Genomic DNA, 20,942 nt, shown 5'->3' on the forward strand with positions numbered 1-20,942 from the left:
ATTATGGATTTAGTTTTAATTTTCTTACAAGTTGTATTTTTGTCTATTTGGTGGGCAATTTGAAGTTCCTAAGAAAATCTGAAACACTTCTCTAGAATCAAGTGATGTTTCCAGAGAGTTAGTTTACTATTTGTCCAGTTTTAATGCTGTAGGAAAAAGCCGAAGCTTGAGAACTTTTTCCTTTTGTACATAGTTGGTTTCCAATTCAATTTTGTAGTTTCAGAAATCTTACATTGCCAACCACAGATCTTTTTTCTGACCAATTCCATCACCCACAGAGACAGTGCAAAAGTAAAGTTACTTCTAATGCAGTAAACTGGGGTAGGTACCATAGATACCCAGGTCAGGGAGAGTATGAGGTAAGGAGCTTCAGCAGTCTTGAGAGAATGAGTATCTAAAAAGTAAAGTTTATTTAGCAGTGTTAAAATATGCAAGCCGACTGAGGGGCAAAAAGGTGGCATGGAGTTGGAAAGCACTTAACTGTCAAAACCAGAAACTGCCACTCAAAGTCTAAAATGAAAACCAAAACTATACAAATGTTATGTATCAGTAATATTGCAATAATACTGGGGAAAAATGTTTTTAAACCCAAAGCTGTATTTCTTGCTTATTTAAGTAGTAAGGAGAGTTGTGTGCTGGTCAGGCACCATCCTATTGAGCCAAGCAAACAATTTGCTCATCTTCTGTGTAGGGTTTTGAAGAAGAGGTTGTTTTAGGTTGAGTTGGTTATAGAGACAAATGAATTAGTCTTAGGCATGGGTTAATGTTGGTTACAGAGGCAGGAACAGGGTCATGTCAGCCATAAATGTGTGTTCACTGGAGTGAGCCTGCCAACTGACTGACTTTCATAACTCTAGACTATCATGAGTTTTAAACTTTGTTCAATGATATGAATTGTCACTGATGATTTTGACAATTTTATTTTATTTATTTATTTATTTATTTATTTTCCCAACGTTTATTTATTTTTGGGACAGAGAGAGACAGAGCATGAATGGGGGAGGGGCAGAGAGAGAGGGAGACACAGAATCGGAAACAGGCTCCAGGCTCTGAGCCATCAGCCCAGAGCCCAACGCGGGGCTCGAACTCCCGGACCGCAAGATCGTGACCTGGCTGAAGTCGGACGCTTAACCGACTGCGCCACCCAGGCGCCCCTGAATTTGACAATTTTAAACTCCACTTCTGGCAGTTATTATCCTGACTGTAGAACAGTCAGTCTTTTCCTGGGAGTTAGGGGACTTGTTTTTTATACTCAAGACTGTTTTAAGAAGTGAAAAAATAAATGTTAATTTCAAATTCTAGTTTGATAGCTTATTTAGGAGAATGAAACCAACCTGTCACATTCAGTAGATTTTAGTATTAGTATAGATCTGCACGTAATTCCATAAGGAGGGGATGAGCTTTCTTGGTGCCATTTAACTGGATGTTAGTATGTAAAATTCTGGTATATCATACAATCTATGGACTTTAAGGAAACCTTAAGAAATGGTTAGTTTTCAGATTAAGCATTCTAGGCATTTTGGATTCAGGCTTTCTAAGACCAGTGGTGTCCAATAGAAATATAATGTGAGCCAGATAATGTAATTAAAATTTTCTAGTATCTACATTATAAAAGCAAAAACAGGTGATATTAATTTAAATGTTTGATTTATCCCAACACAACCAAATATTATTTTAATATAATTAATATTTTTTAAATTACTAATAGATATTTTACTTTTTTTTTCATGCAAAGTCTTCAAAATCCTGTGTATATCATACTTAAGACCACATCTCAGTTCGGGCTGTCTAACTTTTTAATTCTTCAGTAGTCACAGGTGGCTTCTGGCTATTGTTTTGGGCAAAGAGGTTCTAGATAGATATTTGACTCTTGTTTTGATAATGTATTCTTCATAAATCCTGTTAACAGTTTTCATTGTAGATGGTGCTTAAACTATTTTCAGAAATAATACTTTACCTTTAAGTTTTTTAATGCTTTTCACTTTAGTGATTCAGTCAATTGTATTGGGCTTTATTTTCCTCCAAAACAAAGTGAATCCAAGAGTTTAACTTTTTAAAATACTAGATATATTAAAATTGTATCCGTGGAATTTTAGGCCATCTTTATTTTATCAATTAATAATCATGACATCTTGCTCATCAACTTAACGTGGAAATTATTGTGCATAATGCTGTTTACTCCCATAGAAGCAGATGTTACCTTGAATAACATAGACTAGAGCAAGAACAGTTCATTCTGTTTTTCCTAGTTTGCTTTCACATGTCTGTGTCCCTCTGTGCCTTTATATTACCTGGTTCTTTCTTGTCTTTACTCACTAGTTCCATTTTCCTAACCACATAAGCAGTGATGTTTCATTTGTTTTCATGCAATTTTCAGTTGCTTTGTGAGAATTGTGACTAATTGTTTCAAATATGAAGAATATTTTTAATAAAAACTTTAACTAAAAAATATTTTTAAATTCAAGGTTTACAATTCAAATACAGTTGTTGCAAGCTTGGTACAAGAATGTTCCAAAGTTTTATGTTGTAGATTGCAAATAAAAAGATAAAAGTGTTTTGTAATATTTTGGTAATTTTTTTCAATATTCAGAAAATAGCCTTTTAAGAGAATTTGAATTGAACATAGTAAATCTTACAGTTTTATGAAGTCTAATGTTCCCTGAGTATATTATCTGTGTTTGCCAGTATCAAACCCATAAACTGGCATTCAGTAACTGTTGCATAGATGGTTAAGTATCCTGTTAGTTCATTGGTCCTTTTGACTTTAGCTTTACCATCTCCATTGAGGCCACTGCTGTCACTCCTGTTTCTCTTGAAGTAATCGTAACCTGAACGAGACTTTTTCCTACTAGAATCAGGAAAAAAAAGAAAGGATATAGCAGGTGTATGTGGGTTGGGGATTATAAGGACATTTGCTTTAACTCATATACAGTGTTCCTTTTTATGATCTAATGGTAACTGATTTATCTATAAAATGTAAGTAACTTTTTTTTTGGGGGGGCGGGGTGGGGTGTGGGGTTTAGGTCCAGCAGTGGTTCCACCTCAGTATTATGGTGTTCCATGGGGGGTGTATCCAGCCAATTTATTTCAGCAACAAGCTGCAGCTGCGGCAAACAACACAGCAAATCAGCAAGCAGCATCACAAGCTCAGCCTGGACAGCAACAGGTATAGGCCTGCCTTCATTAAATCATACCTGAAGAGTCCTTGAAATTTCAATGAGTTCCTTGTTTTCAAGATGTGTGTCTTTTCATCTCCTCAGCATGTAATGTAGTACCTGTATACAAGTATTGATTACATGGTGGTTTTTTTTTTTTCTAATTGGTATCACATGAATTTAGATTTAGGTGTATTCCATTTCTACATTTTTGTTATAGAAACTGTTGAAATCTCTAGCAGATTTTAATTTTCTTTTCATCACCTTTTCAGGTGTGCTCATGTTCCTATCAAAGTAATTGCCACTTCATTTTCTTCTGGGTATTTAAGTTACTATTTTAAATATTAACTTAATACATTTCTGACTAGAAAATGATTACAGAGTACTTTATATTTTTAAGCAAGCTGGAGAAAATTGAAAAGAGGAAATATTTTCACTACTGGTTAAATTTAACTTCTTCAAAAAGAAAATGTTTATTACAATGGTTTTGGTTGGTTTTGGGTTTTTGAAATTTCTGCTGCTTTCATGTTTTGATAAACTGTTTTGATAAATGTAGAAACACTATTGGTGATTTCTGACTTCTGATTGTCAAATTCTTCATATTTATACCAAAGAAGCAACTTAATGACAAGTGTAGTGTTACTTGGCAGTTAAATTTTATTCTAAATTTCCTTTATGTGGTTTATTACTGTATTGGTGTTCTGTTGAAGCTGTCCTGTGGCTCAGTCCTTGTAGATTAGACCACGGCACCATTTAATAAATTATTTTTCAATCTATATCTTCTTTGGGCAAACATGAAAATATACTACTTGACGAATACACCTATATGTGAGGCTTATTTACAGTGAATACTGCTTGTCCTGAATTGTTCATCTATCTTTGTGAAATTAATATGATATAAAATTTTGCCATCCCCTCCCCCCCCCCAAATAAATTTCTTTGGTAAGAAAAAGAGCACAAATACTAAAAATAACTTTTCGTTAAGGCCTTCAAGAATCTCTAGATGTTACTTAATAGATTGTTCTAGTTGTCATGAGCCAGTGATTGTGTTTTTGATTTTAAGTATTTTGTATTTTTTCATGCCAAATCATCGTTTTGTTGCATATAAATATGTTCGAAGAATATCCAAAGGCAATTTACTCTGGGATAAATTTATTTATCTGTTATTTTATAATTTCATTTTTAAGGAAATCATTTGTCCTTTGTAGGTTCTCCGAGCTGGAGCAGGTCAGCGCCCTCTTACTCCCAATCAGGGCCAGCAAGGGCAGCAGGCAGAATCACTTGCAGCAGCAAATCCAACTTTGGCTTTTGGTCAGGGTCTTGCTACCGGCATGCCAGGTATACAGTTAGTTAATTGTAGAAATTTGCATAGGTTTGAAATGTTAAATGTAATCACTCACATTGAAGAGTGAAAAAATCAGAACTATCTTTAAAGTCTTGCCTACCTTGCAATAAGTTATTTAGAACTCAGGGGCCAATAGTTGAAATCTGTATTTTTTGTGAGACCGCGATCGCGAACATGTACTAGAATTCTCCGTACATCCATTTTTTCTTACTCTGTATATGGCATAAACTATAGCATTTTCTCAACATAGTCCAGAATTCTTGAAGCATGCTTCAAGAAGTAAAATCAGTTGGTTAGAGTTGTCATGTTAAGACAAAACCTCTGTGTGCTGTTGCTGCTGAATAAGAAGGTCATTTAGTTAATATGAGAAGTTTGCAGCTAAAATTTTCCACTGTTTCATTGTGTTTAGCCAATTTATAGTATTATGAACTATTGGTATCTATAACCTGATAGCAAGTGTATACTAAAATACACCTATGAAAGCCTAATGCAAAGAAAATGATAAAATTTTATTCCCATTACCACAGTACAACTTTTAGAAGGAGCCAAAAAAATAGATTTTTGTTGTAAAGTAGATTTTCATGAAACTAGATACAAAATTACAACTTTAAGAATAATGCAAGGACAATAATTTTCTTAAACCAAGAAAAGCACTTATGTTTTTAAAGTGAAATTTAAAGCTACATTTGAATATCAGTAGATAGTGCGCCATTTCCTATTCTGTTCTCTCCTGATGACTCACTTTCTCTCTTAAGTATCCGTTTTTTTCACTCTTAGTATATGAGTAATTATTCCTTTAACTATATAGATTACTTATTAATGAAATGTGAGTTTCAGTTTTCACTTAATTGTAATTTAGTTAAATTTTCAGATCATTTAGGAATCGTATTTAATGTATCGGAAAATATATGTGATTGAGGGTTTCTTGTATGTGTTACATGTGGCTGAATGCTTCTGTATGTTACTTTGAGAATTTCTGTATTGATTGCATTCATTCTGTTATCTCTGAGATTCTAAGGTCTGATTTCATCATCCTGTCTAGCCCAGTGGCTAAAGAGAACATGTTAATATTATAGTCTCTGAAGTACAAATGATAATAGAATGGGAGTGTTCTCATTATTTTCTTTTTTTACCCCAGCTATGTACTTGCTTCGGGGAAGCTGCTTACCTGGAGCCATGAAGCTGAAGTTGTAGACGCATGGAAGGACATGGAGGCAGGGCTAAAAGGGAACTGGACTGAAAGTTTATGAAAGATAGTACTAAGACGGCTCTGGGTTCTTCTATTTGTCTCACACTTCTTTTAAGCCTGCCTCCGTGATTCCTTTCAGTAACTCTAATATTAACTCAGTAACAATTGCAAAGTAAGACCTCCTCTTCTCCATCCTTATTTTTCTCAATTCTTTGGTGTATTTCACCATATTGACTAAGTCCAACTCTCTACAACGTTTCTCTGTCGTGACACTAGCCTCTGTGATAATTTGTTTTCCTGGATTTACTATCTTTTTCATTGCTTTGATCAGTTTCCCTTTCCTCTGTCTAAATCCTTAAACGTGGAAGACAGTTACTTTGGACTAGATACTTTGGAATCAGATGTGCCATATTTCCGTACAACCTAGTTGAGTCATGTTGGCCAACTTTTCACTTTGAACTTCAGTTTCAGTATTGGAACAATAGATGGTCTTTTGTGGGTGGGTGGGTGGGTGGAGACCGTTTGCTTTCATCATTTCAGCTATCATTCCTATTCCAGTAAACTAATGAGTTTACATCTACATCTTGGACTCTTTTTTGAACATCTAACATATTTCTGCCTTTGTATTGGACATTACCATGTGTATGTTCCAGCAGTCCTCAAAACTCATAGTGTCAAAAAAAAATGAACTCTCTCCCAGATTTGCTTATCTTACTGTTTATTTTAGTATTAATTTCACTGTACTCTTGAACTAGAGACTTTTGGCTTCAGTCTCAGAATCCTCTTCAACTCTTGATTTTCTTCTGTGCTTCGCATTCAATAATTTGTCAGTTCTTGTTCATTCTATCTCATGTTCCCTTTCTTTTTCATCTGTGCTATTCTTGTTCTGCCTCTTTCTTAACCTCCCACTAACTCTGCCTCCAATCTCTTCTGTTCATTTATCTTTTTTTTATTTATCTTGAGATTATCTTGAGAGAGGGAATCCTAAACAGGCCCTGCACTGTCAGCACAAAGCCTGACATGGGGGGAGGGGGGCTGAATCTCACAAACCATGAGATCATGACCTGAGCGGAAATTCAGAGTCAAACACTTAACCGACTGAGCCACCCAGGCGCCCCCATTTCATCTTGTTATTCTTCTTTCAGTTAACGTTTCAAAAATATGTTAGTTTTATACCATTCTGGTTCTTAATATTTTGCTTAAATTTTTTTAATGTTTATTTTTGAGAGAGTGGGGGAGGGGCAGAGGGAGGGAGACACAGGATCCAAAACAGTCTCAAGGCAAGGCTCCAATGTGGGGCTCAAACTTAGAAACAGCAAGATCATGACTTGAGCCAAGTTGGACACCCAACCGACTGAGCCACTGAGGTGCCCCTTAGTATTTTCAATGATCTAGTCCCAAACTACTTAATTGATAGTATCCTTCCATAGTCCTATGCTTTAACACACTAGACCATATACTACCAGCCAAAGATACTTGTACTTTTTATGCCTCTAGCCCTAGCTAATGGTTTTTAGCTTAAAATACCCTTTTACACATTTTAAGGGAAATTGGGATAGATAGAGTTTAACATTATTATTTTTTTTAACTCTGGTTTATAAACATTTTGTAATTAGCTTTCCTTCTCATCCTTCAGTATTCTTTGCATAAAGCCTTCCTGATCTTTCTTTCCCAGTGTGTCTTCATCAGTAATTACTCTTCTTGCACCTTTCTTTAGTTCTTCTGTCTGCCTTGCATTTCATTTAGTTATTTGTGATTTCTCAATTCTGCCCTTGCTTTACCATGTTAAAGTTAGAAAATGTCTTCAAGTAGAACAACATTTTCTATTTCTCTTTGAATGGAAGTTAGTAGATCAGTGTCTTGTCTCAAAACAAAGTGGCATCTTCGAATTAAGGAGGGGTGCCTGGGTGGCTCTGTCAGTTAGGTGTTTGACTTTGGCTCAGGTGGTGATCTCATGGTTTAGAAGTTCAAACCCTGTATCAAGCTCTCTGCTGTCAGCAGAGCCCGCTTTGGATCCTATGTCCCATCCCCCCACTTTGTCCCTCTCCTGCTTGCATGCTTGCTCTCTCTCACAAAAATAAACATTTAAATTTAAGGACATAGTACATTACCTCCTCTACTAGATTGTATAGTCCTTGCATGTAGGGACCATGTCTTTTTTTTTTTTTTTTTTAAAGCCCCTGTGTCTTACCAGACTCTCAGTAAAGAAAGATAACACAGTAGAAATTAGAAGCTTTTGAACTAAATGATTATGAAAATGCTACAAATTTAAGCTTGTCACCTACACCTAAAACAACATAGGAGGAGAATATAATAGGCTCAAATGCATACATTGGAAAGTAAGTTTCTATCTAGGAACTATAAAAGGAAGAGAATAAACCCAAAGAATTTGTAAAAGGAAACCAAATAATAAAGATGGGAGCTGATGTGAATGAAATAGGTGGCAAACATACAATTCAAAGATTTAAATTATCCCAAAAGTTATTTCTTTGAAAATACTAATAAAATTGATAAACCTCTGAGAGACTCATCCAAAAAAGATTTAAAACAAGAAGGCAGAAATACCAATACAGAAAAATTAAATAATCATTGGTAGCTATTAGGAACAATCTCACATTAGCAAATTAGTGTAGATAAAATGGACAAATAACTAGAAAAATGTAACCAAACAGACTTGAGGATATATAAAACATCTGAGGTCTGCTAACATTAAAGAAGTGAAATAAGTAATCAAAATTTCTCCCTTAAGATTTTAGGCCAACATAAAACTTCAGTGGTGAATACCAGGTATTCAAGGAGGAAATAATTCCAATTTTTAAGATCCTAGAAAATAGGAAAAGAAGGTATGCTTCCCAGGTCATTTTATGATACTAGTATAATCTAAATACTAACACCTGTCACATTTAATACTATCCCTATCAAAATACCACTAATATTTTTCACAGAGCTAGGACAAAGAATCCTAAAATATATATGGAATCAGAAAAGACCCCAAGTAGCCAAAGCAGTCTTGAAAAAGAAAAGGAAAGCTGGAGGCATCAGAATTCCAGACTTTAAGCTATCTTACAAAGCTGCAGTCATGAAGACAGTATAGTACTGGCAAAAACAGACACATAGATCAGTGGAACACAATAGAAAACCCCGAAATTATATGGCCAGTTAATCCTCAACAAAGCAGGAAAGAATATTTAGTGGAAAAAAGACAGTCTCTTCAACAAATGGTGTTGGGAAACCTGCCGAAGAATGAAAATGGACCACTTTGTTATACCATCACAAAAAGAAATTCAAAATCAATGAGAGGCCTAAATGTGAGATAGGACCCCATCAAAATCCTAGAGAACACAGGTAGCAACCTCTTTGACATCAGCTGTAGCAACTTGTTACTAGACATGTCTCTAAAGGCATGGGAAACATAAGTAAAAATGAACTATTGGGACCTCATCAGGATAAAAGCTTCTGCACAGCATAGGAAGCTGTCAACAAAACTAAAAACCTTTGGAATGGAAGAAGACATTTGCAAGTGATATATCTGATAAAGGGTTAGTATCCAAAATCTATGAAAAACTTCTCAAACCTTACACCCAAAAAGCAAATAAGCCAGTGAAGAAATGGGCAGAAGACATGAATAGACATTTTCCCAAAGAAGACATCCAGATGTCTATCAGATAACACGAAAAGATGCTTAACATCACTCATCATCAAGGAAATACAAAGCGGAACCACAATGAGGTATCACCTCACACCTGTCAGAATGGCTAAAACTAACAACACAGGAAACAACAGACGTCAGTTAGGATGCAGAGAAAGGGGAACCCTCTTGCACTGTTGGTGGGTATGCAAACTGGTGCAGCTACTCAAGAACAGTATGGAGGTTCCTCAGAAAATTAAAAATAGAACTACCCCGGGGTGCCAGTCAGTCCAGCATCCAACTCTTGATTTTGGCTCAGATCATGGTCCCAGGGTCATGGGATTGATCTTTGCATGGCGCTTGTGCTGAGTATGGAGCCTGCTTAAGATTTTACCTCTCCTCCTTTCCCCCTCTCCCCAGCTCATGCGTGTTCCCTCCTTCCCTCCCTCCCTCCCCTCCCTCAAATAATAATAATAATATAGTAATAATAATAATAAAATAAACTACCCTACAATCCAGCAATTGCACTACTAGGTTATTTACCCAAAGGATACAAAAAATACAGATTCAAAGTGGCACATGCACCCCAATGTTTATAGCAGCATTATTAACAATAGCCAAATGTTGAAAAGAGCCCAAATGTCCGCCGACTGACAAATGGGTAAAGAAGATGTGTGTGTGTATATGTGTATGTATGTATGTATGTATGTATATATGTGTATGTATATATATGTATACACACACACACACACACACTGGAATGTTACTCAACCATCAAAAAGGATGGAGTCTTCCCATTTACAATGACGTAGATGGAGCTAGAGTGTGTTATGCTAAGCGAAATAAGTCAGAGAAAGACAAATACCATGATTTTACGCGTATGTAGATGTAAGAAACAAAACAGATGAACATAGATGAAAGAAAAATAAAAGAAGGGAGCAAACCATAAAAGAGATTTTTAACTACAGAAAACAAATTTGCTGGAGGGGGGTGGTGGGTGGGAGGATGGGTTAAATGGGTGATGGGGATTAAGGAGGACACGTGTGATGAGCACTGGGTGTTGTATGTAAGTGATGAATCACTAAATTTTACTCCTAAAACCAGTATTACACTATACGTTAACTAGAATTTAAAAAAAAAAAAAGCTTGAAACATTAAAAAAAGAAAATTTAAATATTAAAAATCACATCTGGGGCGCCTGAGTGGGTCAGTTGGTTAAGTGTCCAACTTTGGCTCAGGTCATGATCTCACGGTTTATGAGTTCGAGCCCCATGTCTGGGCTGTCTGCTGTCACCACAGAGGCTGCTTCGGATCCTCTGGCTCAGCCTCTCTCTGACCCTCCCTCGAGGGTTCTCTCTCTCTCTCAAGAATAAGCATTTAAGAAAAAATAATGAAACCTGTCAGACTATACAGAAAAGGAAAATTACAGGTTAATTACTAAATTCTAAAATATTAACAGCCAGATATAGCAGTATATAATAAGCAGGATAATAATATATGATGAACAAGTTGGTTTTATCCCAGGAATTCAAGAAGTTTAGGAAGTCATATGAGGTCATTGGCACGTTCAAAGATTAAAAGAAAGCAATCACAAGAACTTCTCAAGAGAGGCAAGAAAAGCATAACAAATTTATATACTGACTCTAATAACAAGCCACTTCAACAAATTAGGATTCAAAGATAGTTTCCTTAATATGCTAAGGTGGAAATTGACACCCCCCGTGCCCCCAAATGGATAACAGACTTCTGCTTTATGGGAAATAATTGGATTTTTTTAAGACGGGGAAGAAGACAATGATTCCTATTAACACTTTAGCATGTTAGAGATCCTAGCTAGTACTATAACATGAGAGAGAAATGAGAAAATTCTCTAAAGGAAGAACTAAAACTGTCAATGAATCTTTAGATCAAGTATTAGAATTAACGTTCTTGTTAAGGTTTTTGGCTATGAAAATCAATTTAAAAATCTTTTCAGGGGGGCGCCTGAGTGGCTCAGTCGGTTAAGCGTCTGACTTCAGCTCAGGTCATGATCTCGCAGTTTATGAGTTTGAGCCCCCCGTCAGGCTCTGGGCTGTGGGTTGTGTCTATGTCTCCCTGCCCCTTCCCTGCTCACTTGCTCGTTCTCTCTCTCCTTCAAAAGTAAACATTAAAAAAAATATGAAATATTTTTTGTTAACAGCATACTGTTTGAAAATGAAAAATTTTAAAGATACTTTTAGTAGTAACAAGTACTTAGGACTAAATCTAACTTTATAAAAGTATAAAGGAGACCTAAAGAGATATAGCTACCTTTGGTCCACTCAGCATTGAAATTTTTTAAAAATGTTTTTATGTTTAATGTTTTTTAATGTTTTCATTTTTGAGAGAGAGGGAGAGAGACAGCGCGCGAGTAGGGGCAGAGAGAGAGGGAGACACAGAATCTGAAGCAGGCTCCAGCCTCTTGAGTTTTCAGCACAGAGCCCAGTGTGGGCTGGAACTCAAAAACTGCACCATCATGACCTGAGCTGAGGTCGGATGTTTAACTAGCTAAACCACCCAGGCTCCCCTTGACAGGTCAGCATTTTAAATGTGTCAGTTCTCCCTATAGTTTCAGTACATATCCAACTAAAATTTCTAATAGGTTCTTTCTATGATATTTTGATAGGTGAGAAAAAAATTTAGTGAAAATGCAAAGGGTCCATCAAGATTAAGCCACAATACTCTTAAAGGACAAAAATAAGTAAAAAGACTTGCTCTGTTCTGACTTACTCCAGAGGAAGACTAATTCTAAAGCTACAGTTAAATTCTTGCCTGGAGAGACAAACCAGTGGGACCCAATAGAGACCCCAAAGATGAAATCCCCAAACAAACGAACACCTAATTACAAAGAAACAGAACAAAGCAGTAGGGAGCAATGACTTGTTTTACAAATAAGATGAAATAAAATTGGTTGTTTTGGAAACAAAATGAAATTGAACCCCTGCCCTGTCTTGTGTTCAATAACCAACTTTGTTTGGATTTTAGACAGAAATGTGAAAAGTGGAATTTTAAGGCATTAGAAAATACAGGGAAATTTTGTTATAAAAATGAAATAATATTTGACATTATTACCCCAAAATTCACCATAAAGAGAATAGATTGTCAGGCTAGGGATGGAGAAAGATAATTGCAATATATTAAAACAGTGAAAACCTTTGGATACACATACATATTTATAAGCCAGTAAGAAAAGGCAGCCTGGTAGGAAAATGAGTAAAAGACTTGAAAAAGCCTCTTCCAAGAGTAGCATATGAAGAGATGCTCAGCCTATTTAGTGTGGGAAAATGAAACTCAAAACCACAACAAAATATTTCTGCATATCTTCCAGATCAGCCAGATTTAAAAGTCTGAGAATATAAAGTGTTATTAAAGCTACATGCAAGTGAGAACTCTAATAGCAAGGTAGAAGGAGTGTGAATTTACATAATCAGTGCGTCAACTACTTAGATACATACCTTGCAGTAGAGAGATAAATCCACACGTTATACACCAGGATACATGTACCAAAATGTTTATAAGCAGTACTGATGGCAGTGTCCCTAAATGGGGGAAGCAGTGTAAATGTAGAACATATAAATGCATTTTCGTATCCATCCAACGAGCTGCTATACAATAATGGAATAATGGGCATGTATATCTGCATACAACCACTAGTGAATCCTACATGAAAATTTTTAAATCATTCCAACCACATGAGTCTTAGGGAGGCATTTATGGGTAGTAGAGTCGTGTATAACTCTAAGAGAAAGAGAAGATTGTGGAGGAGCAGGGACATATGAGAGGTAGGGTGCTGGGCAGTTTTCTATTTCTTAACTTGGATTGTGGTTAAATTTTTGTTATTGTAGTCATTATACTGTACCTTTGGGTTTACATTCTCTGTGTGTTTATGTGTTTTATTTTACAGCAACAAATTTTAAGCACAAAGTGTTGTGCTTTGCTAATAAAGTACGTTTTCTGATTAAGAAAAAATTAGTCTCAGCATCCCCTTTTCTTTAGCTCCCCTCTGGCCCTCCTTACATCTAAACTCCTCAGAAGCATTGTCTGTACTTGCTTGTGGTTCTTCCATTCTTGACTGAACTCACTACAGTTTGGCTTGCATCCCTCATCATAATGACTTCATGTGTCTAAGCCATTTGTTAGTTCTCAGCTTCTAATAGCTTTTAGCATCATTTAACATTGTTGATCACTCAGTCTTCATTAGAATTATTTTTTCTTTGGCCTGCAGGAGACCACAGTATTACAGCTGTTCCTTATTTTTTTTTTTGTTTAATTTTTACTTTTGAGAGAGAGAGAGAGAGAGAGAGCGCGAGCAGGGGAGGGACAGAGAGAGAAAGAGGGAGCCGCAGAATTCGAAGTAGGCTCCAGGCTCTACGCTGTCAGCATTTAGGCCAACATGGGCCTTGAACTCCCGGACTGCGAGATTCTGGTCTGAACCAAAGTCAGATGTTCAACCACCTGAGCCACCCCAGGCGCCCGCCCTGACTGTTCCTTCTTCATCTCTTCCCTGGTTCCTTCTGTCTCCAGCCTCTTAATGTGAAGTACTCTGTCCATAGATCCCTTTTTAATTTTTCTTGGTGATTTAATTGTTTGTAACTCCAGCCTGGACCCTCTCCCCTAAACTTGAGACTTGTATATCCTATTTGACATCTCCAGTTGGATATTCATAATCTCTTCTCAAGATTTATCCCATTCATTCCGTGAGGAGTCAGCTTGGAAGCTCTGTATTCCCCCCACTAGATTTTGCCTTATATGTCTGTTCAGCTGGTTCTTCTAATTTATATCCATTTATAATGAAACTAATTGCAAAAACAGTCAGAATTACCATATTTAATTAAAAACAACCTTTGCATGTGAAAGTGTTAGTCTTGGTGGTGAAGGTAGTATTTAAACTTAAAATTATCAGTACCTTTTTGCAAATGGTTGTCTGAATGTTGAACCTGAGTCCTTGTCCTGTGTAAGATAGACTTTCTTAACATGACTTCTGGGAGAGGAGTAAGCTTTTCTGTCTTAAAAGTATCTCCTGTGTGTAGTTAAATTCTCTCCTGTGCATCTAGAGTGGTACTTGTTATATATTATCCCTGGAAGAATTGGCAAAATAGTCACTTTTCTCTTCAAAATAGTTACTTTTTGTTCTGTAGTTAAGATAAGGAATCTCCCCTGAGAAGAGCTTCTGTAGTTGTGAATAGTGCAGATTATCACCTGACTTGTGCTTAAGGCTATAAAACTAATTCCGATATGATGTTTATTCAGATTTTCACTTGAGAACCTTTACAAAAAGTGTAACCTTATGATTTTAAGGTATCTTTATATCATTATTTTTAAATGGATGCTTAGAAATGAAAAGCTGAGGGAATGCTGTTAATGAATCCCTTGGTTTAGAACTTTATTAAAATTGCATAATAAACCATTCTTGTAGTGTTCTAACTACCTCACATCCCTTAGTCTTTCCATCCTCTTCTCAGAACTAATAGGTAATATTTTTCAAGTATCAGTGCTTGATGGCCTATAGTTACATATCAAAGAATGTACCTTGTTATTTTGTGGTTTGTAAATGGAAGGCATCTCTTAAAATTTAGAGAAAACAGTTTTACTTACACACTATTACAGTTTCATACATTTAGTAAGTAATACCTTCTCACATGTGTTAACTTCTCATATCATGATTATTTAAGGATTTCATATTGTATATAATTATATTTTGTGGTTGATAAAGACAAATGTGGGGGAAATAAATATGCATGTTTTCTATAGCAAATGTTTTCATTAGTAAACATTTATTTTAATATTATCTAGGCTATCAAGTACTAGCTCCAACTGCCTATTATGATCAGACTGGTGCCTTAGTGGTTGGCCCCGGAGCAAGAACTGGCCTTGGAGCTCCAGTTCGTTTAATGGCTCCGACACCCGTTTTAATTAGTTCAGCAGCAGCACAAGCTGGTAAGTGTAACTGATGTTTTCAGGGATAATATTTTTCTGGTGTTGTTTGAGATATTTTAAAAATAGAGAGTAGTCTTTTTGGTGGTTTCAAGAAGTATCTGAAATTTATTTTCCAGCAGCAGCAGCAGCAGCTGGAGGAACTGCAAATAGTCTTACCGGCAGCACAAACGGTCTCTTTCGGCCAATTGGCACTCAGCCACCACAGCAGCAGCAGCAGCAGCAGCCGCCGAGCACGAATCTGCAGTCTAATTCATTTTACGGGAGCACTTCTTTGACTAGTAGCTCCCAGAGCAGTTCTTTATTTTCTCACGGACCTGGCCAACCTGGAAGTACATCGCTTGGCTTTGGAAGCAGTAGCTCTTTGGGTGCTGCTATAGGCTCAGCCCTCAGTGGATTTGGTTCGTCAGGTAAGTTGCCTTTTTAAGATGAGTGTACTCTGCTAAGTGGACATGAGGTATATGTTTGTTTTTAATATGAAGATAAGTAATAGCTTATAGTGTAGAAAGGACAGGAATAAAATACCGGTTTATTTAATTTTGTAGGAAGAAAACTACCGGCTGCAAATCTTTAAGCATTTATGAATGTTTAGCTCACTTCAAGCAGCCCATCTTTTACTCAGATATAATACATTTTCCCCTGGCTTTAAGAATTATAATTTTTGTTTTATTAAGATTTGTTTGCTGATTACTAGTTCTTCCTTTTTATGTACAAAATAATGTTTGAGGAAGTAAATATTTTGCCACCTTAAATTTCTAGTGTTTTAAAATAATAGTCTTTTTGTTTTTATCAGATGTTTTATTCTTATTAAATGCTAGTCATTCATTATGGTTTTATTAGGTATAATATATAAAGTTAAAATACAGTGAAATATTCTGGTCAGAGGCCCCTAAGAAACTACCAATACGCTTATCTTCTACACTAAATAATTTAGCCTTTATCATTAAAAATTCTTCTAAAAGAATATTTCTTCCATAGCCTAGTTATATACATAATACTTAAAATTTTTAAATTTAAAATAGCTTCACAAAATAAATAATTTACCCACACAAACTGATTTTGTAACTGAGAAATGACCAGGTGAAATCAGAAGAGGCCCACATTGACTTCCTGTTGACATAACCTGTGTTATCAGTCTCTGAAGGTTCCAGAGTATTCAGGAAACCCTAGTTCTGTTGGTACAATTAATTGGCAGCCTTTTCTTCACGAGGGGTAGGGCAGTTTATTCAGATCTCAAGAGGTTTTCTATTTTTAGTAAAGTCATAGAATCTTTTAATACCTGCTTCTCGTCTGTTTTCCCACCACATTAAATTATTTTCTTTTCTGGTGTGGAAAATGGCAAAACTAACATGGGCCAGTTGTTATTAAGTATGTTTGCTGGTTTTCTAAGGAAGTGACTTCTGAACTTTCAACATTCATATTTGTAAGAGGAATGATCTAAAATTGCTATAAACTTGTAGAAGCAGAATCCTTTTGTGCTACAATGAAATGCAATAGGGAAATATCATACTTGCCTAACACACCAAACTACCTAAAGAATGGGCACAAGAACTTCTGAGGGAAAAATCTAATGAACTTGGAGAGTCTTCAATCTTTTAATTTTCCTACTTGAATTTTTCATTCCTTTTGGAGTTCGGTATTTTTACCTCTACCCAGGCACTCCCATCGGACTCATTTTTTGTTCCTAATACAGTTGACAAGCATCTTCTCCAAATATCCAACATGCTGAAGAAAATTGTAAGAACATATAACTTAAAAGATAAACTTTGTAGGAATGACTAGTTTCTAAACTAGAGATTACAGACTCTAAATAATCCAGGAAAAATAGAGAAGAGCTTTGATAAACCTCATTTCCCCTTTTGTAATAATATATATTGTCACTGATGGTCTGGGATGGATTTGTAGACCCCCTTATCCACTTCTTTCAAATTCTCATTTGTCTCTCAGTTGTTAGGATCATTCCCCCCAGCATTCAGGAACTGGTTGGCATGAGCATTTTGTTCCCTACAAATGTTTCCTGCAGATGCCTCCTTCCCCAAAACTGGTCTTCTTCATGCCTCCCTTATTTATAAACATTGCTTACTTAATTTTGACTACCAATCTGTATATACCTCTGTTTTACCTTGCTTCAGAGGACATTAGCAGTTGCCACCCCTGGATGCCAGTAAAAGTCTTACCATCTTCCCCTTCCTCTTGGACATTTTGTGAGAGTTCATTCAAGTGCTACACAAGGGTACTCTTAAAAGAAGCCTACCCATTGCCGTTTCACATGATGGCAATTCCATACCTGTATGAAATCTAAAATGATAGTATGGTTATGTGCACATATACACATACAGAATCCTGTACACTGTCATTCTCTTACCTATATGATGCAATTATTAACACTTACCAGTGTTATACCCCGCCTTATATAACACAGTTAGGAAGCTTAGCCATTGTAATATGGTAATTAAATCAACCCTTCTACGACCCATTACTTGGAAAGTGTTGTTACAATTGAAAGTTTGAAATTTAACATGTTATATATACTTGATAAATGATTAGTGACTCCGCTGTTGGTCTAGCCTTTTAGATCTTTTAGGTATCCTTTGTTTTCATATTTCACAGTTGCACTGTTGCAGATAATTTAGGCATATAGTAAAAGTTAAGGAGCCAGCTTGTTTAGGATTAAAATAAAGCTATTTCTGAATTACTTTTAAACGTTTGGCTTGGCCTTTCCTTTTTGGAGGAAGATACTATTTCATGTGTCAAAACTATGGTTTCTTTGGTTATTTGCCAGGGAAATGACAGTGCTACTGCTCTTATTAGAGAGCTGTTGTTTTTTTCCTTGTCAGTCAAATTGTTTTCTGAAATAAATAGGAATTTTAAGTGTAGCCCTGTATTTGGAACAATCACTTTGACAGTGTCCTTTTAAATTAGCATAGTTAACGTAGCATGTATTTACAATTTTGCCAAAAGCAACTCTAGAAGAGGTGCTTATCACGTGAGTGTTTGTTTGGTTTTGCTACTAAAATGCATATAGTTACATAGTGTTCTCTTATTAGATGATACCTTAAAATGTGCAGTTTTCTATAAAACATATCAGTCTTTCAGAAACCACACTGGCTGGTATTAAAGGTTTACTAGTGTTTTAATATTTTGCCTCATACAGTAGTGTGAGCCTTGTGTTTTCCTTTATAAGAGTCTTGAATTTGGGGAAACCAATGTAATTGTTTGCTATCTGTATTATAAGCTTAACTTGGTCTACCCATTATGTTCTCTGCTTAATTTTTCTCTTAATTTTTCATTGTGCTCTAATGACCTATTTATAATTGACTTGAGATTAGAAAACCAAGACCTAATAGAAACTTTAAAATTCTCTTTAAAAATGTTACCATATTGGTCCGAATATAGAGCTTGTTCTTTAAAAACCTGACAGGTTAAGAAATCTAATATGAAATTCCCTTCACTATAAAAGATATTCAGTTAAAAAACAAACCAAAAAAAGGCTAGTGTTTAGAAATAGGAAAGAAGCACTTGAAAATGTGGGCTATAAGTGAGACTTAAGATGTGGGAGTTTTGGACAGCCCTTTTAAACACTTGGTAAAGACTGATTATCCGGATATGTTGATTACTTTTTTGAGCATGCATGGCTACATGGTAATGTGGTTCTGCCATTTTTTAAAAATGATTTTGTAGAGTGCTTAAGGAAAAAAAGGACTAGAGGGTTGAATTTGGGATTAAGTAAAAGGAATTCAGTATGTAGTTTAGGAAGGTATGTGATATGAGATAATTGTGTATTTGAGGGGGGAAAAAGGCTGATTTGTCTTCACTTGAGTAAAGGGCTCATAAGACCAGTAGTAGAATCTCTGGAATGGGAGATGGAGATCCTGAGGGGTAAGTGAAAGCATGTCTTTGGTTGTGACAACAGTAATGAAAGCCATCAATTGTCTAAAAGGAAGTTTACTTTTTCATATATATTTTGTAACTTAGTTGCTGATGGATAGGGAGAATGTGTAATTTGAAAAGTGCTGAGAAGTTAGTTACCATCTGTATTTCACAACTGACTGATATTCGGGCCAATATGGACTTAAAGGACTATGGTTTGAACACAAGGTAGAAGCCAAATTAAATGTGAATGGTGAGGGAAATGTATTAATAATCTATTTATCAGTGTAATACTTTCTTGGCATTGAGTTGAAGTCTAAGAAACTGATTCCAGAGATTAGGACACTACCAAAATTTAACGTTATTGGAATTTAATCTCTAGCGTCTCCTAAAGCAGACACCTTACAATTGTAGGGTTTATAAATCATACCAGGGTATTAAAGCACAGTAATCATATGTGTCAATGGTAAATATGTGTGAAATAATAAACATATGAGTGCTCTGTTAAGTATCTGGTTACTTTATTGGGGTGCATTTATACCCTTTTATGATTAATGAAAGTTAGTTTATATAGTTATCACAGTAATTATCTTCCCCATAATGTTTCTAAAAGTAATTATTGTGATCACTTCTGTTATTTCCCAGCAAGAGTTGGGGATAGGTTTTATTCAGTTAACACTGTATGTAATTAGGGTTTTTTTTATTTCTTCTTCAGTTGGCAGTTCTGCAAGTAGTAGTGCCACAAGGAGAGAGTCTCTATCTACTAGCTCTGACTTGTACAAAAGATCTAGTAGCAGCCTAGCACCCATAGGGCAACCATTTTACAATAGTCTGGGATTTTCCTCCTCTCCAAGTCCAATAGGCATGCCTCTGCCAAGCCAAACTCCAGGACATTCACTTACGCCACCGCCATCACTTTCATCACATGGATCCTCATCCAGTTTGCATTTAGGTAAAAAAAAAAAAACAAAACCCTTTTTATTTGTATGTATACATGTAAGTGTGTTTGTGTGTGTGTTTATAATATGTGTAAAATATTTAATGTTGGATAAAACATGCCAAATTGCTTTTGCTTTTAGATACTAGCCTTTTGAAAAAGTTCTACTTTCGTGAAAATTCAAAGTGAGGGTCTAATGTACAGTAAGGTAAAGACCCCTATTGTATCTTATGTTCCTTTTATGAAATACAGTGGTGTGTTTTTTCTTGTCTGTGCTTTTGATTTGTGTGTGTTTTAGATCATCTGAAAAGTCAACTGTTGAAACATGTTAGTAAAAGAAATTTCACTATCGAAAGTTTTTGCACATCTAAAGGAAAACATTAGTCACATAGTTCTCAAACTTGAGATAGTTTACTACAATGGTTTTTGCTTTGGCCTTTGAATGCCTGGCCATTTTACCAAAGGGTGTATCAGGGTATATGAATTTAGTATGGTTGTGAGTTAGAGAATCTTATCGGTTTGGTCCATATACTTTTGAATACGTCGTTAGTTTAAGAAAAAAATGTTTTAGGTTTGTTATATCCTTGAATTTGGAGTATTTAGGACTTTTGTTTATATCTTTATATTAAAATTGCCCCCACCCCAAGATTATTGAGTTGGTGGTTACCCCTTTTCCTCTCTAGGAAGTATTTATTCATGTAGTTAGCAGCATATATTTGAAGAGATTTTGAATATCAGGCTGTGTATGAATCCTTATCTCTTCAAGGAAAGTATTTCATTGAAAGTAGATTTTGGATTTTTATAATTTTAGTTGCCTTAATTAAAACAGATTCCTTTTTTTGATTTTTATGTGCTTGGAAAGATTT

General features: G+C 35.7%; 1 protein-coding gene across 7 annotated transcripts in view; it reads left to right on the forward strand.

Annotated features, from left to right (window-relative positions):
• PUM2 (pumilio RNA binding family member 2) overlaps window positions 1–20,942 on the forward strand; it is a 101,466-nt gene that overhangs the window by 49,013 nt on the left and 31,511 nt on the right. For 4 of the 7 annotated variants that reach the window (XM_047851203.1, XM_047851205.1, XM_047851206.1 and 1 more), the window contains 5 exons: window positions 3,024–3,166; window positions 4,364–4,493; window positions 15,129–15,272; window positions 15,389–15,679; window positions 19,855–20,091. In XM_047851203.1, coding sequence (XP_047707159.1) covers window positions 3,024–3,166; window positions 4,364–4,493; window positions 15,129–15,272; window positions 15,389–15,679; window positions 19,855–20,091 — 945 coding nt within the window. The remainder of the gene's footprint in view (window positions 1–3,023; window positions 3,167–4,363; window positions 4,494–15,128; window positions 15,273–15,388; window positions 15,680–19,854; window positions 20,092–20,942) is intronic. The other 3 variants (XM_047851208.1, XM_047851209.1, XM_047851204.1) reach the window with 2 other exon arrangements.

The sequence above is a fragment of the Prionailurus viverrinus genome, chromosome A3 (assembly GCF_022837055.1).
Source record: "Prionailurus viverrinus isolate Anna chromosome A3, UM_Priviv_1.0, whole genome shotgun sequence".
Taxonomy (NCBI): domain Eukaryota; kingdom Metazoa; phylum Chordata; class Mammalia; order Carnivora; family Felidae; genus Prionailurus; species Prionailurus viverrinus.